Here is a 22,296-nt window from a genome sequence, read left to right as displayed (position 1 = left end):
ATGTGGAGAAGGGTGGAGTTGTCGTGGGGGATAGAGGAAAGGAAACTCATGGGGAGAGGAGTAGATAACCAAGCAACATGTGCTCGGCACATAGTAAGCACTTAACAAATGCCATCATTTTGTTTTGGACTAACTTTATTGTATTCTCCCCAGTGCTTATTACAGTGCTCTGCAGGGAGTTGGTGCTCAAAAAACCTCACTGATTAACTGATTGACTGACTGTGGGAGCTGGGCTGCGCTGAGCGCTAGGGCGGAGCTTGCTCTGGGGAGGTGCTGCGCGGGGCGGTAGGGGGCGGTACAGAGCGCTGGGGCTTCCGAGGGCGGCGCGCCACCGTGCGGCCGGAGGGGAGAAGGCAGGGAGAGGGCCCGGGCGCGCGGCGGCCGTGAAGGCAGCGGGGGGCGGGGAGAGCGGCCGTTGGCAGTTGGTTGGGGGGCGGGGGTCGTCACGCACAGGCGCCGTCGCGTGCAGGCGCCGTTGTCGGGTGGGGCCAGGGAGAAGCCCGGGGCGCGGGAAAAGTGAGGCGACGGGCCGGCCGAGGCGGGTGTGGCCGAGGAGGAGGAGGAAGAGCCGCCTTGCTGAGGAGAAGCCGCCGGCGAGGAGGGACCCCGACGAAGCCGTGAGGCCGCGGGCGCCGCGGGGGAGGGTCCCGGGCCGTCCATCTGGGATGGGAATGGAGTTTGCCCCCGATACAGGGATCGAGGGGCGCGTTGGGCGGGGTTTACGTCCTCCTCTGAGGAAAAATGGGGGTACTCGACGGAGTTTACCTACTCCACTGAAGGTGGCACTCTTAGCAGAGTTCTCCTCCACAGAGGAAGGGAGGGCTCTCGGGGCAGAGCGGATCTCCTCCGCGGGGATCGGGGGTTCCATGGACAGAGTTTACCACTTCCACAGGGATCGAGGGTCGCTTTGGGCAGAGGTGACCTCCTCCACGGGAATCGAGGGGCCGTTTGGGCAGAGGGTACCACTTCCACAGGAATCGTGGTGGGCTTTGGGTTGACTTTACCTCCACTTGGATTTGGGGGGGGGGCGTTTGGGATAGAGTTGATCTCCACAGGGGAAAGGGGAGCCTCTCGGCAGAGTTCAGCCACCATTACAGAAGCCGGGTGAAGGTCCGGCCTTCAAACGGGCACGGAAAGTCCACCCTGGTCGGGTGCCCTCAGAGTAGAGTTTGCCCCCACCACAGGGGGTGAAGGGCGCTTTGGGTCAAGTTGATCTCCACAGGAATCGAGGGGCGCTTTGGGCAGAGGTCACCTCCTCCACGGGGATTGAGGGGCCCTTTGGGCGAAGTTGATCTCCATAGGGATGGGGGGGGCGCGCTCTCTGTGGAGTTTACCTCCTCCGCAGAGGAAGGGGGCGCTATGACGATGAGCAGAGTTTGGGTCCCACGCAGAGGCAGCGGGACGCTCTAGGCGGGTCTCACCCTCCATTAGAGGAGCGAGGGGCACGTCCGCACTGCTAACGGACGCAGACCAAACAGTAAGGCTCTCTACGGAGGGACTGAGGGGGGCAGGGGAAGGGGGAGCGGGTGTGTGCCCAAGTGCTTAAGGGACTGAGGTCTCATGAAGGAGTAGAGGGTCGAATTGCACTTGACGTGTCTGTGCCTCAGTTACTTCATCTGTAAAACGGGGATTAAGATACCTCGAGATGGATGTGGGCCAGGGATTGGGTCCAACTTGATTATCTCGTGTCTACTGCAGCGCTGAGTACAGGGCCTGGCACAGAGTAAGTACTTAGTGAATACCACAGTTATTACTTGATTAAAATTTCCGATTACCAGGGGACCTAAAACTTGCCCGGGAAGTGAATGGCAGAACTGTGGAAAGAAGCTAGGCCTTCTAAGTTTTCTGTTCCCTGAGAAAATATGTCCCAAGCAAGAGACAGAAAAATCAAAGAGATGGAGAAGGAGTAGTGTCTATCAAATGTTCTTGTGCTCTTTCTGTATTTTACTATACCGGCAACATTCTGAAATAGCGATTCTGATAGAAAACATTTGAAAATGCACTTTTCTTGTAGATAAAGAACAAGACTATAAAAGGAACTATGGAAGACAACAAGAGCAAGGGACTCACTTGTGGTAAAATCTCTTCGGTTATGTTTCTTGAACCAGTTTTCCTATTTCTTGTCCGCGTAATTTTTGTGTAGTGCCATTAGGTAGGTCTCCCTCTCTCCAAACTCTCACCCCTTCAGTCTATATACTAGAATATGATGATTCATAATGACGTGGTGTCTTTCAAACAATTCGACCATGAGTACCGTGTTGGTGTTCGAGTCACAAAGGTGTTCCGAGCACCTTATCCTCTACAGCCACCTCCCTGCCCTTCCTAATCCACAGTTCCCCCTCTACTCAGCCTCACCTCCACTTTACCTCCATTCTTACCTCCATTCCCTCGAAGCCTCCTCCCCCGCGCCCCCCCCCCCCCCGCCTCCTTCTCCCCTCTACACACACACACAATCACCTATCCTCTTCACCAGTTGACGTCACTCAAAATCCTTTATGCTTATGTGCCTAAATATAAGAGATTGGTTAACGCCATTTGATTGAAGTAGCTCAACAGCAAAATGACTACTTTCAGTGCTTTTTAAATTTAATTTGGGAACAGAATGCATCACATAGTTTAAGAATACCATTGGTGGAGCAGTTATTTACCTGAAAGGTAGAGGCCCCCACCTCAGGAGGTCTCTTAGCTGAGTATTCTCTGTTTCTCTCAGAGATACTATGCCAGAGGAGAAATAACTCCGTCTATTAAAAGGTTCATTTTCAGTGGGGGAAACAGGGACAGTCTTCATTAACTGCGTTGTCTTTTCTTTCTTTCTTTCTTTCTTTGGTTTGAAACAGCTGAGGCTGATGTGGAAGCACTGATGGAGTGCGTTAAGCAGCAACCAGACAACATTCCTGCTGTAAAAAGTGCTTTACTCTCAATTGTTTCAGTGTGTCAAGAAAACAGTAAGTCGATTCACTTAAATTTGATCTGGGGTTCTGTCTCTTTTATGTTGCAAGATCTCATGACGCAAAAAAAAAAAAACAACAAACCAGAATTATACTGGTATAATTCTCTCTTTTCCAAGACATTGGCAGATCCTTTTCTTTTCTTGCCTCTGCATACAAAAGAAGATTCCTGAATTTGAATAGGTGGGGACGAGAGGCCTTTTTTTTTTCTTTCTGTAGGAATTTGGGATAAGGTAGACGGTGAGCCCCTTGAGGGACCTGAACTGTGTCCACTTTGATTATCTTGTGCTGGCCCCAGCACTTCCACAGGGTTTGGCACAGAGTAAACGCTTTGTAAAGACCATCAGTGTTATTCCAGAGGAATGGAGTATCTGTTCCTCTGTTAGTTGGGGAGGGGCGTCAGTCGAGTCAACAGTTGCGGGAGAACAAGCATCTAGATGTCCTTGAGGTGGGAACGGGTCCCCAAAGACTTTTCATCCAACCTACTACTCGTATTGATGATAATAATCGCACAATCGTATTTATTAAGCACTCACTGCGTGCAGGGCACTGTACTAAGCGCTAGTGAGAGTACAATCCAACAGAGTTGGTAGACACATTCCTGGCCCACAGAGAGCTCACAGTCTAGAGGGACTAGTGGTATATGTTAAGTGCTTACCCTGAGGGGCGGGACCTGAGTTCTAAGCCCAGCTCTGCCACTTGCCTACTATGTGACCTATTCAGACATTCAGTCCATCAATCGGTGATATTTATTGCGGTCTTACTCTGTGCAGAGTTCTGTACTAGGCGCTTGGGAGAGTATGGTACAACAGAATTTACAGACACGTCCCCTGCCCACAAAGAGCTAACCTTGCCTGACCTTGGGCAAGTCACTTCTCTCTGCCCCAGTTTCCTCCTCCGTAAAATGGTGATTCACTACCCATTCTCCCTCTTGCTTAGACTTTGAAACCTATGTGTGACAGGGACCGTGCCCGATGTGATTGTCTTGTATCTAACATAGTGCTTAGTTCCGTGTTTGGCACATAGTAAGTACTCGACAAATGATCGCAATGATCATTATTGTTGTGACGATGATAATAATAATCATAAAAGTATTGCTTTCTAACAGTCTACTCAGAGCTGGGATAAATACAGGACGATCAGATCTGATCCGATTCCCCTCCCACCTGGGGCTCTCGGGTTAAAGTGGAGGGAGACATGGGTGACTCAGGGTTGTGCTGCTCCGCTTCCACCCCTCTTCCTTCTCCAGGCCTGGTGTGCAGGTCCCAGTGCCCCTCCTCTGCTCAGCCAGATGCCTCTCCCCTGCTCAGCCAGATACCTTGTTGCTTCTGGGTTCTCCTCTGGGCTGCCGGCGACGAGGAATTGTACTTTCCCTGTAGTAGAGGGGAGTCGGACGGTAGTCAGATAAGGCCAGAAACTTGGGTGCCATCTGTAGGGTGACAAACCAGGAGTCAGAGTGAGAGGCACGCACACACTGGGGGGGATGCTGGAATTCCTGGGTTCTACAGAGGACGTGAGGGAGAAAACAGAGAGGAAGTCGAGAAAGAGAGGATATGAATGAGAGTAACTGAGTGACTAAGCTAGAGAAGGTGAGGGAGGTGGTAGCCAGAGTAGACTGAGACTTGCCTGGATTGCAGGTAAGAGGGAATAATTGTGCTGTTCATTAAGCATTTACTGGGTCTCAAGCATTGCACTAAGCTCTGGGGGTGGATTCCAGATAAAAGGGTCAGGCACACGGGGACCAGGGGCCAGAGAGGCAGGAGAACGGGTACTGAATCCCCATTTCACGGGTGAGGAACCTGAGGCGTGGAGAAGTTAAGCGACTTTCCCAAAGTCCCACAACATGCGAGTGCAGAGCTGGGAATAGAACCCAGTTCCTCCGACTTCCGGGCCTCTGCTCTTTCTGCTGGACCCTGCTGGTTCCCTGTTAAGGCCGGCAAGAGCAGGGGAAATGGGAGAGTTCATGAGAAATAAAGGAGGGAGAGTGAAGATGTGGTGTTTTCTAAGCTGGGGAGGTTATGCTCAGAGTGGGGTAGGGTCGGCAGCAGGGCTGCTGATGGAGTGACAGCCATTTTCACCATTGGGTTTGCTCTCCCCAGCTTTGTTTCTGGGTATCCTCCCCTCCCTGATGCTTCTGGGCCACCCTACCCCCATTCTCAGGAGAGTGATGGAAGGATCCCGAATCTGCTGAAAGAAAGGGTATGATTGCCTGCCTCTTCAGAAGATTTCAGAAACCTTGTTTGATCTTTCCTTTTGTTTGCAAATCCTGAAGGCAATGCAGGTGTTTATTTTCACGATATTGGTGGATTGAAGTTGGTACGTGACCTCGCAAGGTCAGAGGCGCCCAGCAAATTAAAAGAAGTCACCTTGTATACGTTAGGAACTCTGGCCATTTCTAATGGTAAGATAGATCGTTTTGATCCAATAGTGCATATATAATATACCTGTCGAGCCTTTTTTGTCTTCTCCATCTGCCACATTTTCGCATCCAGGTTTTATCTACGTGCTGTATTGATCCCCAAACAAATAACCAAAGTAGTTTTAAGTAACGAACCCGTCATAGGTCCGTGTGATTTACCGGGAGACAATGAATATGCATTCCCATATCTACATCTCCGCCCCTGTCCTCTCCCCCTCCCTTCAGGCTCGCATCTCCTCCTGCCTCCAGGATGTCTCCACCTGGATGTCGGCCCGCCACCTAAAACTCAACATGAGCAAGACTGAGCTCCTCATCTTCCCTCCCAAACCCTGTCCTCTTCCTGATTTCCCTATAACTGTGGATGGCACGACCATCCTTCCCGTCTCTCGGGCCCATGATCTCGGTGTCATCCTTGACTTGTCTCTCTCGTTCACCCCACACATCCTATCCGTTACCAAGACCTGCCGGTTTCACCTCTACAATATCGCCCTTTCCTCTCCACCCAAACGGCTACCTTACTGTTACGGGCTCTCGTTATATCCCGGCTAGACTACTGTGTCAGCCTTCTCTCTGACCTCCCTTCCTCCTCTCTCGCCCCGCTCCAGTCTATTCTTCACTCCGCTGCCCGGCTCATCTTCCTGCAGAAACGATCTGGGCATGTCACTCCCCTTCTTAAACAACTCCAGTGGTTGCCTATTAACCTCCGCTCCAAACAAAAACTCCTCACTCTAGGCTTCAAGGGTCTACATCACCTTGCCCCTTCCTACCTCTCCTCCCTTCTCTCTTTCTACCGCCCACCCCGCACGCTCCGCTCCTCCGCCGCCCACCTCCTCACCGTCCCTCGGTCTCGCCTATCCCGCCGTCGACCCCTGGGCCACTTCCTCCCGCGGTCCTGGAACGCCCTCCCTCCTCACCTCCGCCAAACTGATTCTCTTTCCCTCTTCAAAACCCTACTTAAAACTCACCTCCTCCAAGAGGCCTTCCCAGACTGAGCTCCTCTTCCACCCCCCCTTCACCTCTCCGCAGCTTAACCCTCTTTTCCGCCCATTTCCCTCTGCTCCTCCCCCTCTCCCTTCCCATCCCCTCAGCACTGTACTCGTCTGCTCAACTGTATATATTTTCATTACCCTTTTTATTTTGTTAATGAAATGTACATCGCCTCGATTCTATTTAGTTGCCATTGTTTTTACGAGATGTTCTTCCCCTTGACTCTATTTATTGCCATCGTTCTCGTCTGTCCGTCTCCCCCGATTAGACTGTAAGCCCGTCTAACGGCAGGGACTGTCTCTATCTGTTGCCGACTTGTTCATTCCAAGCGCTTAGTACAGTGCTCTGCACATAGTAAGCGCTCAATAAATACTATTGAATGAATTGAAAGCACAGTTTTCGTATTTAAAATACTTGCAATGAAAGTGAAATTTTGGTCGGTCAGATCAAACTGATCATTGAGCATCAAAGGCAGTAGAGTTATCCGTCTGAATGCAAGTTCCACGAAGTTCAAAATCCAGATGATTAGAAATGATTTTGATTCCAAAACCGTTCACGTCGTGATTGTGGCGATCACTAGAATTCATTGATAACTCTTGCTACTCTCCCCTGGATGTGTAAAGTTACTGAGGGAATGTAGAAAAACAGTCCCAATGTCAAAGTCATCAACATCAATGGGGTTTATTGAGTGCTTCCTATGGGCAGAGCACTGTAGTAAGCTCTTGGGAGAGTACAGCACAGCAGAGTTGGTAGACGCACTCCTTGCCCACCATGAGTTTACAGTCCAAAGGGGGATGCAGCCATTCATATGAATAAGTCATTTATGATATATAATTTATTGATATGTACATAAGTACTGTGGAGTTGAGGGTGGGGCGAATATCAAATCCCCCAAGGTCATAGATCCAAGTACAAAGACAGGGCAGAAGGGAGGCGAAAAGAAGCCGGGGAAAAGAGGGTTTAACTGGGGCAGTCCTGTTGGCAGAGCTGTGAGGTGAATAAGGCTTTGAAGGTGGGGAGAGCGATCTTCGGGCATATGTGGAGGGGGAAGGAGCTCCAGGCAAGGGCAAAGACGTGGGAACGGGGTTGGCAACAAGATAGACGAGATCTGGTCACAGCGAGTAAACTGGCGCAAGGGGAGAGAAGCCCGCGGTCTGGGCTTCATTCAATCACGTTTAAGGAGCGCTTACTGTGTGCAGAGCTCTGTACTTATTGGTTGGCATTAAAGAGACAATTTTCCCCAAGTAACTTCATTTTGAGGGCAGAAAGACCCCATTTTGAAGTGAGAATAATGTGCATCTGATGGGGAAGGAAATTCCCAGTTCTGTTGGAATGGGTTAGATGTGACTCATTTGCTCTGGATTATGGTCACACTGGCCCAGTACTGTGCACAGTTTGATGGGAGCCACTGAAAATTGGCCCATTTTCTGAGGCGCAAGTTTTTAATTTGTTAATTCTGTTTTTAAAAGTATTTGTGCTTTTTAATCGCCACTCTTGTGACTTTTGTTCTTGTTTCAGTTGTCTGTCAGCAAAGTCTCTGTACTCCTGAATTGTTTGAGGAAATGCTGATGCTCATAATTGACGAGCAGTCCAGCATGGATTTGCAAACAGTCTCTGTCTCCGTTCTGTTGGGCCTGGTTTCAAAGAACAGTAAGTGTGGATTTTCCTATCTCCACGAAACATGAATATTTTGTTGTCTCTTTGATGTGGTCCATGTACAAGAGCAGCTCTTCTCAGCCCTTTTAGTCCACTTTCCACTGCAGCCATCTGAAGGGTGTGCGTGCACCTATCTCCAGTTAATAAAAAAGTTTTGGATTTAGTGGGGTCACAAAGTGAAATCCAGGTGCTTTTGCTTGTTCAATATTTTAGAGCTGTCCATGTTGAAAAGCAGTAAAGTGCGGACCTTCCTGCCTCCAGTCTCTCCCCACTACAGGCCTTACTTCACTCGGCTGCCCGGATGGGTGTCAAAAAACAACAACACAGTAAACCAAGAAACATTCAGGCCAAGCCGCCCGCTCCTCAACAACCTCCGATGGTTGTCCATCCCTCTCTGCATCCAACAGAAACTCCTTGTCACGGGCTTACCTTAACCTCCAGTAGACTGAGTGCCTTCTTTCCCCCTCCTACCTTTGTACCTCACTGATCTCCTACTAGAAGTCAGCCCGCATGCTTTGCTCCCCTATCTGTAATGTTTTTAAATGACTGACTCCCCCAGTAGGTTATAAGCTCCTCGAGGAAGGGGGCATGCCTGCTTCTCGATTGTACTCTCCCAAGCGCTCGGTACTGTGCTGTGCATACCATAAGCGCTTAATAAATACCACTGATAGATTGCCGTCCTTTCGAGTGTAACATTCAGATGGCATATTGGCCAGGTTATGTTCTTGGGCTCATGTAATTTGATGATAACTCGAAATTCTAAGCAATCAATTAATCAGTCAGTGTTCTGTGCAGGGCATTGGACTAAGTGCTTGGGAGAGTATAGTGTAGCAGAATTAGCAGGCACGTTCCCTGCCCAGTAATTAGTTTACAATCCAGTGAGGGAGACAGACATTAATATAAATAAATGATTTATTTATTTGTAAATGATTTAAAGATATGTCCCTAAATGTCGTGGGGTTGGGAGGACGTGGAGGGGGAGGATGTGGTTAGGCAGTTGTCGGCGAAATGGAGGGCACAGTGAGTAAGCTGGCGCTAGAAGAGCAGAGCGTGGTGCGGGCTGGGCTGGAGTAGGAAATCAGTGAGGTGAGGTAGGAGGGAACAAGCTGATTGCATGCTTTAAGATGAAGGTAAGGAGTTTCTTTTTGATGCGAAGGTAGGTGGGCAGCCACTGCAGGTTCTGTGGGGAGATTTTGTTGAAAAATGGTCTGGGTGGGAGAGTGAAGTGAGATTTAGAGTGTGGAGAGACAGGAGGCAGGGAGGTCAGCGAGGGGGCAGATGCAGTAGTCAAGGGGGGATAGGATAAGGACTTGGATCAGTTTGGATGGAAAGGAAAGGGCAGATTTTAGCAACGCTATTGAAGGTAGAACTGACAGGTTTGGTGACATATTGAATCTGGAGTGGGGAGAGACGAGAGGCTGGGAGATCAACAATGAGGCTGATGCAGTAATCCAGGTGAGATAGGATGGGTGATTGCATTAACTTGGTAGCGGTTTGGATGGAGAGGAAAGGGCAGATTTTAGCGATGTTGTGAAGGTGGGACCGACAGGATTTGGTGATGAATTGAATATTCATTCATTCAGTCAGTCAGTCATATTTACTGAGCGTGTGGATCGAATGAGAGGAAGGGATCAGAAGAAGGGGACTGATGGCACATGACAGGGATGGGGGCGGGGGTGAGGACATAAGGGAAAGATTGTCTGAAGCAGCAGCAGTTGATCTGTAGCCCCCGGGTCCAGTGCAGGTTCCTCCAGTGGGTGGGGACTCAGCAGGTCCCAGCCTGGGGGAATCCACAAATTCTAGAGAGGGATTAGCGAGTCATTAACGAGTCATGAAGTGGCTGTCCAGAGTGAATGGGGAATCACCCTCAGGTCCCTAATTGTCAGTGGGTGATAGTTGACACATTGTTATCTCCTTGGTGAGTGGCTGTCCTGCTGCTTTGGAGGGGTGTCCAGGTCCTGAGGGGTAGGGGTTTGGGGGGGGGGCGGGGGCGGAGCGGGGGCGGCGGGTGGAGGAGATTGGTGATTCGTGTTCAGCATGCAGTCCCAAATCCTGGGTACACAGATAGGAGGTAATGAGAGTGAACATGTCGCCTCCGTCGGTATAGTTCTGTTGATTCATTCAATCGTATATATTAAGCATTTACTGTGTGCACAGTACTGTACTAAGAGCTTGGGAAAGAACACTACAATCAACAGTGACAAGCCCTGCCCGCGCCTCGCTCACAGTCATAATTCGAGACCCCCGGTGCTCGAGGGCGGGCGCAGGGGGGCAGAGAGCAGGGTTCTCTTCCCTCTGGGCGGTCCCAGGCCTTTGGTGGGTGGGGCTTGGGGAACGACTACTTCCCCCCACCCCCCACTTTGTTCAGACCTCAGGCGCCCTTGGACAGAGGGTGACCCTTCCCCTGGGGCGTGATTCTACACCTCCAGTGTGAAGAGAGAGGGCGGAGGGCCCGGCATCCCTTCTTTATGTTGCAATCCTAGACCCCCACCGGCACGGTGGGGGCGAGGGGGGCGAGGGGGTGGTCAGCGACCCTTACCCATTGCGTGTGGGTCTGGAGGGGTTGCCCCACCTCGGACCTCGGACCTCTGGCACCATTACCGCTGCCTCTCGCAGCCCTCTGACAGCCGTGCTGCCATTGCTGTCGTTTTATAGATGAAGCCTTAAGTGTTAAGTAGATAAAGAGTTAAGATTCATTTCCTTACAAAAATCAGAAATTAGTTCCACTAATTCATTGAATTATGTGCTTTTTGAATGGGAACAGTATACAAAATAAGCTTTTTCATGTACTGAAAAATTACTTCTACTTTTGCCCTATTTGTCGTTCAGTGCCACATCAGTCCACCCTTATTTTTTCCACAAGTGCTGAGCTGCACTATATTTTATAAGATCAAACATCTGTTAAAAGTTGGTTGAATCACTGAGGACTTACATAAATTCCCATGAGAAGCAGCGAGGCCTAGTGGAAAGAGCACGGGTTTGGGAGTCAGAGGACCTGGATTCGAATCCCGGCTCTGCCGCTTTGGGCTGGTGATATAGCATCTCTACGCTTCAGTTATGACATCCATAAAATAGAGATTCGATACCCGCTCTTCTTGTACTTAAAACTGTGAGCACCATATGGCACCTGATTATCTTGTATCTCCCCAAGCGCTTAATACAGTGCATGACACCTAGTAAGTGCTTAACAAAATACTGTTGTTATTATTATTATGATTATTATCATGTGATATATAACCGATTGTGGATTCTTTTTAGGTTCTGGACAAATGCTTTTGAGAGAAACAGGCTGTATTGCGGTTTTGCAAAAGTTATTCAGGTAAACAACAAGGAAACTAGTCTTTTGTCAAAATAGTAAGAAACAAAGGCTTGCAAATTTAACACATTTTGACCACTTTAACTGCTTGTTTCCTAATAGGGAAACTTTCACAAACTCTGAAATTGATTCCTCGAACGAAAGCTTTAAGGAGAAATATCCCCTGTGGCATGCACTGTGCAATACTCTGATTGCAGCTGTCAACAATCCTAAAAATGGTAATTATTGTAAATTTTCGACGGTATTCGTGGCCAGTGAAATGAACGTAACAAAAATGAGAAACCCCGTGAATTGTTGACAGTTGAGTTTTTCCAATAGAATGTCTGTGCCAAGTCAAATTTACCTGCTTTGGGTTTGGTTTCTTTTCTTGTCAGAGGAAAATCAGAGAATTTGCTGTTCCGTTTTGCCGCATGTGCACACCTTGTTAGAAGCACATAAGACGCCTGAGCTAGTTGGACCTATTTGCCTACTTATTGGACTCATAGTGGATGGAAACTGTAAGTATCAACTTCTTCATAATTGAGATGCATTTAGGAGAACCATTGTCATGGAATAGTCAGTATACTCGATTCCCCCCACTGCTGGAGTTTCTCTACGATGCACCTGACCCGATTGGCGGTAGCAGCTTCTCAGTGCTTTATAAAGTATGGTAGAGTGACGGTTTAACCCCCAGTGTAAATAAAGTCACTGTGCCAGTGTTGCTTGGGGAGCATGAAAACAAGATAAATTTCCTCTTCTCCCACTCCCTTACTTCAGCATAGCTTTTGCTTGATAAAAAAAAAAAAATATTGACTGTTCTGTAACTTTATTCTTGAAGCACCGGTTCAGGAATTCCTCATATCTATTGGTGGATTGGATGTTTTGACCAAAGTTTTTACCGAGCTGGTCGAAGACTCACGTCAGAATCTTTCTAGTGCTAAGATGGCAGTAGAGGTGACAAGTGCCATGGGTAACTGCATTGCCCAGAACTGTGAGTGATTCCAATACTTGCATGTATAATAGTCCAATGATTTCATTTTGTATGATTGTTCATCAATTAAGTGCTTGATTTTATAGAGGGACCGACGACCTAAACCGCTCCCCCGACCCCACCCGAAACGCACATTCGGTCTGGCCCCGGAAGCCAGCTACCTATGAGTGGAGCTGCCATCTGGTGACTCCTTTCCCTGTCATTCCCTCTCCATTTTATCAGAAGCCTTGGAAACATTTTCCATCCAATCCCCAGTCTGGGGCACGGGGGCAGTTGCCCCCTTAATTGCTCTGGATTGCTGCTTCTGTGTCCTGTTCCTCTGAGCCACTCCTCTTCCCTCCTTAGCTCCTCACACCTTTCCCATCCTTGTCAAAAGCACTAACTGTCATTTCTTGTCCCGTCCCCCGTTCTCCACCACACACCCCATCGCTCATAACACTGGAATTATCTTAGTTTATATTATTCATCGATGCCCACATTGAAATTATGACCATGATCCACTGATTCTATCTCGGTGTTGTCTCACGTATCATCTCCTTCCCCTCCCTTGCACCAGTTACTGCCCCAGCCACACCATGTTCCCGGTTTACCTCGACAACCCCTCTGTTTGTCAGTCAGTAGCGTTTATTGAGTGGGGATGGTCTGTCTTCCTTGGGAAGCAAAGGGAAAACATCATGACAACCAGCCACAATAAAAAGGGGCAAAAAAGTGAGTTCACAAATAGTTGAGAAGAAAGACACAACGCTATGACTGGAAGTTGCAGGTGTATTGAAGGATGGATAGATAAGGGAAACTTGTTACTAGTCGAGAATGCGTCCATGAACTTAGGCGAATAAGCATAAGGGCTGAGTGCAGCTGTTCGATTTACAAAACCAGGGAAGCTTGCTTAATCAGGAAAGGTCTCGTGGAGGAGTCAGGGGCGGGGCCAGAGGGGAGTGTTCAGAAAAGACTTTGAAGATGGGGAGAGTTCTAGTTGGGTGGTTTGTATGGGGGAAGGAGTTTCAAGCAGCGGCAATGGTATGAGTAAGGGGTCTTAGCAGGAGAGCCAAAAATGAGGCACAGTAAGAAGGTGAACTTGGAAGGAATGAAGACGGCAAGCTGGGGTCTAGTGAGAATAAAGAGTGGATGAGTAAGAGGGAGAATGCTTATGGCGTGGCTTGAAAGCATGTCCTTCCGGGACAAGGGGGTCCGATGGTGTCGTAGAACGTGATAGGACAGGTAGGTGAAGGAGCCTTCCGTAATAGTACTGTTGTATGCCACGTGGAAGTATCTCATCTTCCATAACTCTATATGAATCGTGTGTCGTAGCAATGGCCCGGCTGTGCGGGGCTTAATAGCCCCCCGAGGCAAGCAGTCATGCGGCAGCAACCTTGTGCCTAAGGAATCCCTTCCTCGCCAACGACTGCTGTGAAGGAATCCGTGGCTCAGTGGAAAGAGCCTGGGCTTCGGAGTCAGAGGTCATGAGTTCGACTCCCGGCTCTGCCACTTGTCAGCTGTGTGACTGTGGGCAAGTCACTTAACTTCTCTGTGCCTCAGTTCCCTCATCTATAAAATAGGGATTAAAAATGTGTGAGCCCCACGTGGGACAACCTGATTACCCTGTATCTCCCACAGCGCCTAGAACAGTGCTCGGCACCTAGTAAGCGCTTAACAAATACCAACATTATTATTATTATTATTAAGGAGTGATTCCAGTTTTGGAAGCGTTTGGGTTTTAACACAGGGGACGGTGGTCGGAATGCTCAGGGAGGCAGAAGAGGACCTGAAATATCTCTATTTGTATTTTGTTTTTCACCCTGATGATTGAAATTTTTTGTTGATTATACTTATATTTAAAAATATTTTATATTACCAGCTCCTGGTAGTACAGTTCTTGCGAAGCATCAAGTTGTGCCCAAACTTTTGAATTTGCTGTTTCTGGAGAATCTAGATTCTCAAGACAGAACTAGTGTTCTGGTTACCCTTGGACATTGCATACAGACATGTGGTAAGTAGGCATATCATTTTGTGGGCTTGACTCTACAGGGAGTTGAATACTTTTTCCATGATTTATGCATATGTTTATATGAATGTGTGTATATTTATATATGCGGGGGGGAGGGGGGTGTATCTACAACTCCTTTTTGCCTGATAATGACACCTGTGCCATGAAGTTCAACTGTGGGGATGGCGGAAATATTGCTTCACTAGGGGTATTCTGATACAGATGACGCAATTCATGTTTCGGAAGGAAACGATGATACTTCCTAGGATCAGGACCAGTGATTTTTTTTTCACAATTTCAAGATTTAGAACTTTCTAGAGAAATAAGGACCATAAAAATTATTCTAAATTAAATGGTCAGCAAATGTATTGCATTGTTTCCAGGGGATTCTGTTGTATGATTACTAGACCAGCTAGCCGTATGTCAGTACTGGGGGGAGATGTGATTTGGTAAGGCTATGAAGGGAGAGAGAGTGGATCATTGCATACGAGGGAGAGGGAGTTCCTTTTGCAGTTACGTTTATAAATTATTTTGTCAAATGGAAACCCTCACAGTATCAAGTTGACATTAGGCAACTTAAAGAATGCTGACTGAATTTTCCTAAAGTTTTGATTAGATGCTTTGAACGTCACCGATTGCCTGTTGGTTGTTAATTTTGCAGTGTTGGATTTGCTGTCACAGAAGTCACACTGAAGACCAATTAAAGAGTAACATTTACATAATAATGATAATGTTGGCATTTGTTAGGCTCTTACTATGTGCCAAGCACTGTTCTAAGCGCTAGGGTAGATACAAGGTAATCAGATTGTCCCACGTAGGGCTCACAGTCTTCATCCCCATTTTACAGATGAGGTAACTGACGCACAGAGAAGTTAAGTGACTTGCCCAAGATCCCACAAGCGGCAAGTGGCAGAGCCGGGATTAGAACCCATGACCTCTGATTCCCAAGCCCAGGCTCTTTCCACTGAGCCACGTTGCTTCTCCAAGTAGTCCAACAATTCCGAAAGATGGGGGAGGCACGATTCTAGTAATGAACCAGTTCAGCAGTACTTTTTCATCACTTGCTAGGTGATGATGATAATACTGATGATGGTAATTCAGGTGTCGATGAAGCATTTAATATATGATAGATATAGGAGAATTGGATCACAGTCTCTGTCCGACATGGGGCTCGCAGTCTAAGTAGGAGGGAGAATGGGAATTGAATCCCCCTTTTACTGGTGGGGGGTCTGAGGCTCAGAGAATTGGAGTGACCTGCCCCAGATGCCTCAGCTGGCTTAGAACCCAGGTCCTCTGACTCTCAGGCCCCTCCTGTTTCCAGTAGGCCACGTGGCTTCTCTAGATCCAACCCTTTTTATCAGTCAGTATGTCAGTCAATAACATTATTACCATGACCTGAGTATTACTCCTGCCCCCATTATGCACCCATGGAAACTGAAGAGAAGGAAGGTGGGTTTTAGCTTGTATAGTTGAACCCAAGGAAGGACTCTGAATGTCACCGCTCCTCAGGTCTGGGTCTGCAACAGCAGCTGGAAATACTTTTCCACCCATGAACTCTTTTTATCAGCAAATCAGTCTACCATATAGAAATCTTTTTCCTTTATTGTCACATATATGTTCTCCTGCCTAGACGAATAGAGTATATTTGATCTAGATGTTAGTGAGAGGACTTCTGTACATTTTCAGGTTCCAAATGAAAATCACCCCCTCTCCCTACTGATCATTGCCATTTGATGGCTACCGCCTCTCTAAGGTCTACATTGGGCATTGACCAAATAGCATTCCAGTCCTATTCACTCAGTCAATCACCAAGGTTTTATTGAGCACCTATTGAGTGTGCAGAGGGCTGGACTAGGTGCTTGGAAGAGTGCCGTACAATCAGTAGCCCCGATCCCAGCCCAGAAGGAGTTTGTAATGCAGACAGACATTCAAATAAATTCCAGGGAGGGGAAGCAATAGACGATACCGTTATGCACGTGAGTTCTGAAGGGCTCAGGAGAGGAAGGGCCAGATCCTGGAATCGTGCAGTGGAAACCGGCAGGGCCAGTCAGTAGCCAGAATATGAGAGTTGAAAGGTAGCGGATAGTCGAGAACGCCTCTGTGGTTGTGGGCTTCCGGGCCAGGGAGGACGCTGGTGTCGACTGAGCGGGGAAAGTGAGGGGAAGGGGTGGGTTTAAAGTGAAAGATGAAGACTCGTGAGAGTCGCTGCGGAGGTGCGAGCCTGGAGGGTCTTGCTGGCAGCGGGGAGGGTGTGAGCAAGAGGCCTGCGGCAGGAGAGGCAAGAATGAGGCGCAGGGAGTCGGTTAGCTCGGGTGGAACTAAATGTGCGAGCTGGAGTGGAGTGGGAGACGAGAGTGGTTAAGTAGGCCAGAGGGAGCTGTGGAGTGCCTTCAAGGTGATGACAAGGAGGCTCTGTTGTGGACGACCCGATCCCACCACCACCTTGTAATCAGCATAAATAAGCACTGGCCGATCTTAGCGTCCCATATATCTAAAGGATAATGCTATTTGTTAAGCATTTACTATGTGCCAAGCACTGATCTAAGCCTTGGGATAGATACAAAGTTATCGGGTTGTCCCATGTGGGGTTCACAGTCTTAATCCCCATTTTACAAATGAGGTAACTGAGGCACAGAGAAATGAAGCGACTTGCCCAAAGTCACACAGCTGACAAGTGGTGGAGCGGGATTAGAACTCACGACCTCTGACTCCCAAACCCTCTGACTCCCAAACCCGTGGTCTTTCCACTAAGCCACCCTGCTCCTCTGCGTATGGTAGGCTCCCATGAAATGGTGCTGCTGGTGATGATGGAAGATGCTGACGACTAGGGAAATGCACAAATAGCATAACAAGAGGCAGGAAGTGCCTGGCACATAGTAAGCGTTTAGCAAATACCACAATTATCATTATTAAGAAGAGAAGCAAAATCCCCCAATTAGCTACAAACAAAAGAATCACCTCTAGAAGAATCTGGAAGAATTCCCTCACATTCATTTTCAAAATAGGGAAGAGAACATCATTTGCAGGTCATCATCTAAAAAACCTTCAAGGCATGATGGGAGGAAAGAGTATTTCCTGAATGGAAAATGTATTTAAGCCAACTGTTTCCGTGTCCTTTCCACCGCCCGTACCGCGCCACCCCCCGGCCCTACCCCTGCAGATCCAGATCAGAATCAATGATTAGAATTAATTTGGTAAGATTCAGGAGTCAGGAGATTTAGGTTTTAATCCTGTGTCTGCCACTTGCCTGCAAGTGTGTATCTTGGTCCTGTCACTTCACCACATTGTGACTCATTTTCCTCATCTGTAAAATGGGGATTCAGTACCAGTTCTCCTCCCCCTTAGATTGTAAGCTTCATGTGGGACAGGGACTCCATTTAACCTGATTTTCTCATGTCAATCCAAGTGCATCATATAGCGTTTGGCCCATAGTAAGTGTTTAACAAATACCATTATTATTATTATTATTATTATTATAATCATCAGCAGCATTATTATTATAAGTTCTTTGAGCTTGGTACAGATGGAAGTAGAGAAGACTCTAATGAACTTGGTCATATTCTGCAGATCAAAATCTGGATCTCCTGCTCCAAAACGATGGCCTCAAACGTATTAAAGATGCCTTCTCTGAATCTCATAATGAAATTGTAAGCGCCATTGTTTCTTTTGTCCGGATCAGTCGTGATATTTGGGGTAAGTTAATTGTTATCGTTGTTAGATTTAATCCCAGATAATCTCAGTTTCATAAGGCAGTGGTTCTTTTTACATTAGATACTCATATGTGGTGTGCTTTAGACATGTTATCCATGAGAGAAAGCAGATTTCCTCCAATGGTGGATAAGGGCAATACCAGCTGATTCCTTTTAGTAAGCAAGCTTAGGTACCCTCTGGACTTGTCGACATAGAGTTAGAAGGAGTTTTCTCCCTTGTGGCAGACAGACACTGCAGCGTTTCTCAGCTCTCCAACTCTGAATCGCCAGTCTCAGACCAATGAGAACCTCGTGACTTGCTTCCTCATTCACATCCCCTCAGCTCCCGTAGCTGTCCTTGGTACCCACGGGGGCCCCCAAACCAGCTCACCTATCCCCTATTCTGAGAGAAACCTTTTCTGGGTCCCACTGCACCTTCCAGCGGTCACCCCATCTCTCTGATCCCACCTGCGTCCAAAGTCATCTTGGGAGAGTACAGCAGAGCAAGCCAGGCATTCCCTACCCTCAAAGAGATGACGTTCTCTTGGGGGAGACAGACATACCAAATCCGTACCAATAGTGGGAGCAGTTGGCAGGATGAGGATTGGAGAGGGGAGTAGAGTGAAAATGGGAATGAAGAATTACATGGACCATCGGCTGTGCGTCTCTATACATACGCTAAGGCTGGGTGTAAACTCCTAACGGCTTAGGCGTGGCCGTTGGGTCGCTCTACTTTGAAGTGTAGGGAATTAATCGGGGAAGGCATGATGGGGGAGGGGGGAGGAGGCGGGATTTTAGGTGGGCTTTGAAGATGGGAAGGGCAAGAGAGCTGTGGATTTGGCCGAGGAGGGAACTGGAGGTCAGGGGAAGGGCGTGAGCTGAGGGGATGGAGGTGAGGGAGTCAAGAGTGAGGGACGGTTGGCTTGTGGGCAGGGCAGTGGTGGATGGAGGGGATGAAAGATGGAGAAAGTTGGCAATGGCAAGGAGCCATTGATGGGAAGGGAGATGGGTGGCCATTGGAGGGTTTTGAGGAGTGGAGGTAGGTGTGCTGAGCTATGGGTCATGAAGGTGATACAGGTGGCAGTGGTAGAATAGACTAAAGGGGGAAGATACTGAAGGCAGGGAGGAGATCAGGGCAGAGACAAAAAGGAGAGATCTTGACGGAGAGTGGTGTCAGGTTGGAGAGGAAGGGACACATCTAGGCAGTGTGTTGGAGGAAGCATGGTGGGATTTAGCAGGGTGGAGTGTCTCTGATCCACTTTTGGAAAAACAGGTTAGTGGCCATAATCACTGGCTTATTTCATTCATTCATTCATTCAATAGTATTTATTGAGCGCTTACTATGTGCAGAGCACTGTACTAAGCGCTTGGGATGAACAAGTCGGCAACAGATAGAGACAGTCCCTGCCGTTTGACGGGCTTACAGTCTAATCGGGGGAGACGGACAGACAAGAACGATGGCAATAAACAGAGTCAAGGGGAAGAACATCTCGTAAAAACAATGGCAACTAAATAGAATCGAGGCGATGTACAATTCATTAACAAAATAAATAGGGTAACGAAAATATATACAGTTGAGCGGAGGAGTACAGTGCTGTGGGGATGGGAAGGGAGAGGTGGAGGAGCAGAGGGAAAAGGGGAAAATGAGGGTTTAGCTGCGGAGAGGTAAAGGGGGGATGGCAGAGGGAGTAGAGGGAGAAGAGGAGCTCAGTCTGGGAACGCCTCTTGGAGGAGGTGAGTTTTAAGTAGGGTTTTGAAGAGGGAAAGAGAATCAGTTTGGCGGAGGTGAGGAGGGAGGGCGTTCCAGGACCGCGGGAGGACGTGACCCGGGGGTCGACGGCGGGACCCGTCTCCCCCGTCTGTCCGTCTCCCCCGATTAGACTGTAAGCCCGTCAAACGGCAGGGACTGTCTCTATCTGTTGCCGACTTGTTCATCCCAAGCGCTTAGTACAGTGCTCTGCACATAGTAAGCGCTCAATAAATACTATTGAATGAATGAATGAATGGGATAGGCGAGACCGAGGGACGGTGAGGAGGTGGGCGGCAGAGGAGCGGAGCGTGCGGGGTGGGCGGTAGAAAGAGAGAAGGGAGGAGAGGTAGGAAGGGGCAAGGTGATGGAGAGCCTTGAAGCCTAGAGTGAGGAGTTTTTGTTTGGAGCGGAGGTTGATAGGCAACCACTGGAGATGTTTAAGAAGGGGAGTGACATGCCCAGAGCGTTTCTGCAGGAAGATGAGCCGGGCAGTGGAGTGAAGAATAGACTGGAGCGGGGCGAGAGAGGAGGAAGGGAGGTCAGAGAGAAGGCTGACACAGTAGTCTAGCCGGGATATAACGAGAGCCCGTAGCAGTACGGTAGCCGTCTGGGTGGAGAGGAAAGGGTGGATCTTGGCGATATTGTAAAGGTGAAACCGGCAGGTCTCGGTAACGGATAGGATGCGTGGGGTGAACGAGAGAGACGAGTCAAGGATGACACCGAGATTGCGGGCCTGAGAGACGGGAAGGATGGTCGTGCCATCAACGGTGATAGAGAAGTCTGGGAGAGGACCGGGAGAGGAGAGGACTGTTTCCATGAACGGGCATTAGGCATCCCAGTGAGGTCAGAAAGTGAGGAAAAGAATGTTCTCATCTGTGTTCTGTTAGCATTTTCAGTTGACGAGAACATAAGAACTAAATGATTTAATACTGAATTTCTGACAGGTTGATGACTTGGATCCCAGCACTTTTTCAGCAAATGATGAAGTGATTAAGGATTACCCTTGTTATCTTCCCTGTTTCCTTTAAGGAGATTGTGTCTTTCACTCCCAACGTTATTTTGGGAAGGCAATTGAGATTCCATGACAAGGAATATGATGTAGGCTTAGTATGTTATGTGCTGTTTTAGGAACTGAGGTTTGGTGACATTTAAAGTGGTAGATGGTCAGGTTTTGTGAACTAGTTTTGATGACCATAAAGCAATAGCATTGAAACATTTGCAGTAATCTCTCAAGCCTTTTTCCCCCCCCCAATTTTACATAGCTGAGCAGTTACCCATTAAACAAGTCTCTCAGCCATTACGACCGTCCGGGCGAGGGGTCGGGGCAGGTGGATGGATGGACGGACGGAGAGACGGCCCGGGAGGTACTGCAAATATGCAGACTGAGAAAGCCTTTCATCTTACATGTTGATTACAGACCAACCCGAAAATCCCTGAAGAAGTTGCAGAAGAAAAAGCAGTCTAGATTTTGATGTGAGGAAAAAAAAAAAACGGGAAACCATTGCAATTGAACTTCATGGGTTTACCCAGGAGGAAGACTACAGTGCATCTGGCCTATAAATACTACAAGTTAGAGAGATTAAATGATATATAACCCTTGAAAGAGGTTTTTTTGTGTGTGCATGTGTGTCTGTTTGTAGAAATTTTAAAAAAGATAACCATTCTTCATTTTAAGTAAGTTGTGTTCTGCTCATACCGGTTGGTTTCACTGCATGATATTCAAATAGGGGGCATTCATATTGTTTCCTAAAGGAGTTTGTGGTAGCATGAGTTCTGGAGACCTGTGTTTCCCTTGTTGAAGAAGCAGGTCGAAAAAGAAGAAACACACAAGTATTGACTGCTTTTAACTATTGGTTTTAGAATTTGCCTTTTGTTTTTCCTAAAATAAAGGATTAAGAAGGGTGGGGGTCATTGAATGTCTCAGTACGATTTTTGATGTTTTAATTGAATTGGATTGTTAAAAATGTTCTTAGTGAATGAAATCATTTGTAGAGTGTTAAAAATATCCTTTTGCCTAAGTCAATAAGAGCCTAACTTACTACCAGGGAGTGAGTTATGTACCAGGGGAAAATGTAGCCCATTGTTCCCACGCACTTGTGTCACCTCTGGCCTGATACACGGAAGAGAATGTAAGACACCCTTGATTGATAAGTGAAATTTTGTTGGTAACTTAAAGGAGGTGCCATTATTAAATAAAAAGGTTTGGGGTTTTTTTTCCAGAAAATCTTTTGGAGTGGTCCTATTGAGTATTTCTTTACTCTTGAGTCATTTCTGAGTTGCAGGAACTGTACCTGTTCGACTTGCTCCAGCCCGCCCCCCCGCCGCGTTATATATACATCAGTGGTTTTCTTAAATTTTTATATTCTCATTCCTTTTATTCTATGGCCTCCCATCTTTTCCGGTGTCCTGGCTTCATCACTGAAATGCATACAGACGACATTACTTCTCTTCCCTGACTTGACAAGGAAAGCCTTTAATACACATAGGCTTAGGGTTCTTAAAGCTAGAATGGAAAGCTTCACCTGATCCAAAAATACCCCAGACTCCGTAAACACGATTTCACCTAAGCATGGCCCT

The 22,296-nt window shown here is 47.8% G+C and overlaps 1 protein-coding gene across 1 annotated transcript; it reads left to right on the top strand.

The window, feature by feature from the left end:
* The first annotated feature begins 440 nt into the window (after positions 1-440).
* LOC103165197 (telomere repeats-binding bouquet formation protein 1-like) lies at positions 441-21,948 on the top strand. The gene is made up of 12 exons (XM_029057332.1): positions 441-617; positions 2,015-2,075; positions 2,838-2,945; positions 5,221-5,349; positions 7,873-8,004; positions 11,269-11,329; positions 11,429-11,544; positions 11,701-11,823; positions 12,144-12,296; positions 14,152-14,283; positions 17,848-17,973; positions 21,137-21,948. Exons 2-12 carry the CDS (start codon positions 2,042-2,044, stop codon positions 21,154-21,156), a joined length of 1,134 nt encoding a protein of 377 aa, XP_028913165.1. The 5' UTR covers positions 441-617; positions 2,015-2,041; the 3' UTR covers positions 21,157-21,948.
* The last annotated feature ends 348 nt before the right edge of the window (positions 21,949-22,296 follow it).

The sequence above is a fragment of the Ornithorhynchus anatinus genome, unplaced genomic scaffold (genome assembly GCF_004115215.2).
Source record: "Ornithorhynchus anatinus isolate Pmale09 unplaced genomic scaffold, mOrnAna1.pri.v4 scaffold_93_arrow_ctg1, whole genome shotgun sequence".
Taxonomy (NCBI): Eukaryota; Metazoa; Chordata; class Mammalia; order Monotremata; family Ornithorhynchidae; genus Ornithorhynchus; species Ornithorhynchus anatinus.
Note: the sequence above shows the minus strand (reverse complement) of the source record. Positions and strands in the feature narration are given on the sequence as shown.

Excerpts from the sequence above, each read along its gene's own strand:
- LOC103165197 (XM_029057332.1), top strand. The coding sequence starts at position 2,042 with ATGGAAGACAACAAGAGCAAGGGACTCACTTGTG. Across the intron at positions 2,076-2,837 it reads GAGCAAGGGACTCACTTGTG|CTGAGGCTGATGTGGAAGCA; the intron begins GTAAAATCTCTT and ends GGTTTGAAACAG. Across the intron at positions 11,330-11,428 it reads GTTTTGCAAAAGTTATTCAG|GGAAACTTTCACAAACTCTG; the intron begins GTAAACAACAAG and ends GTTTCCTAATAG.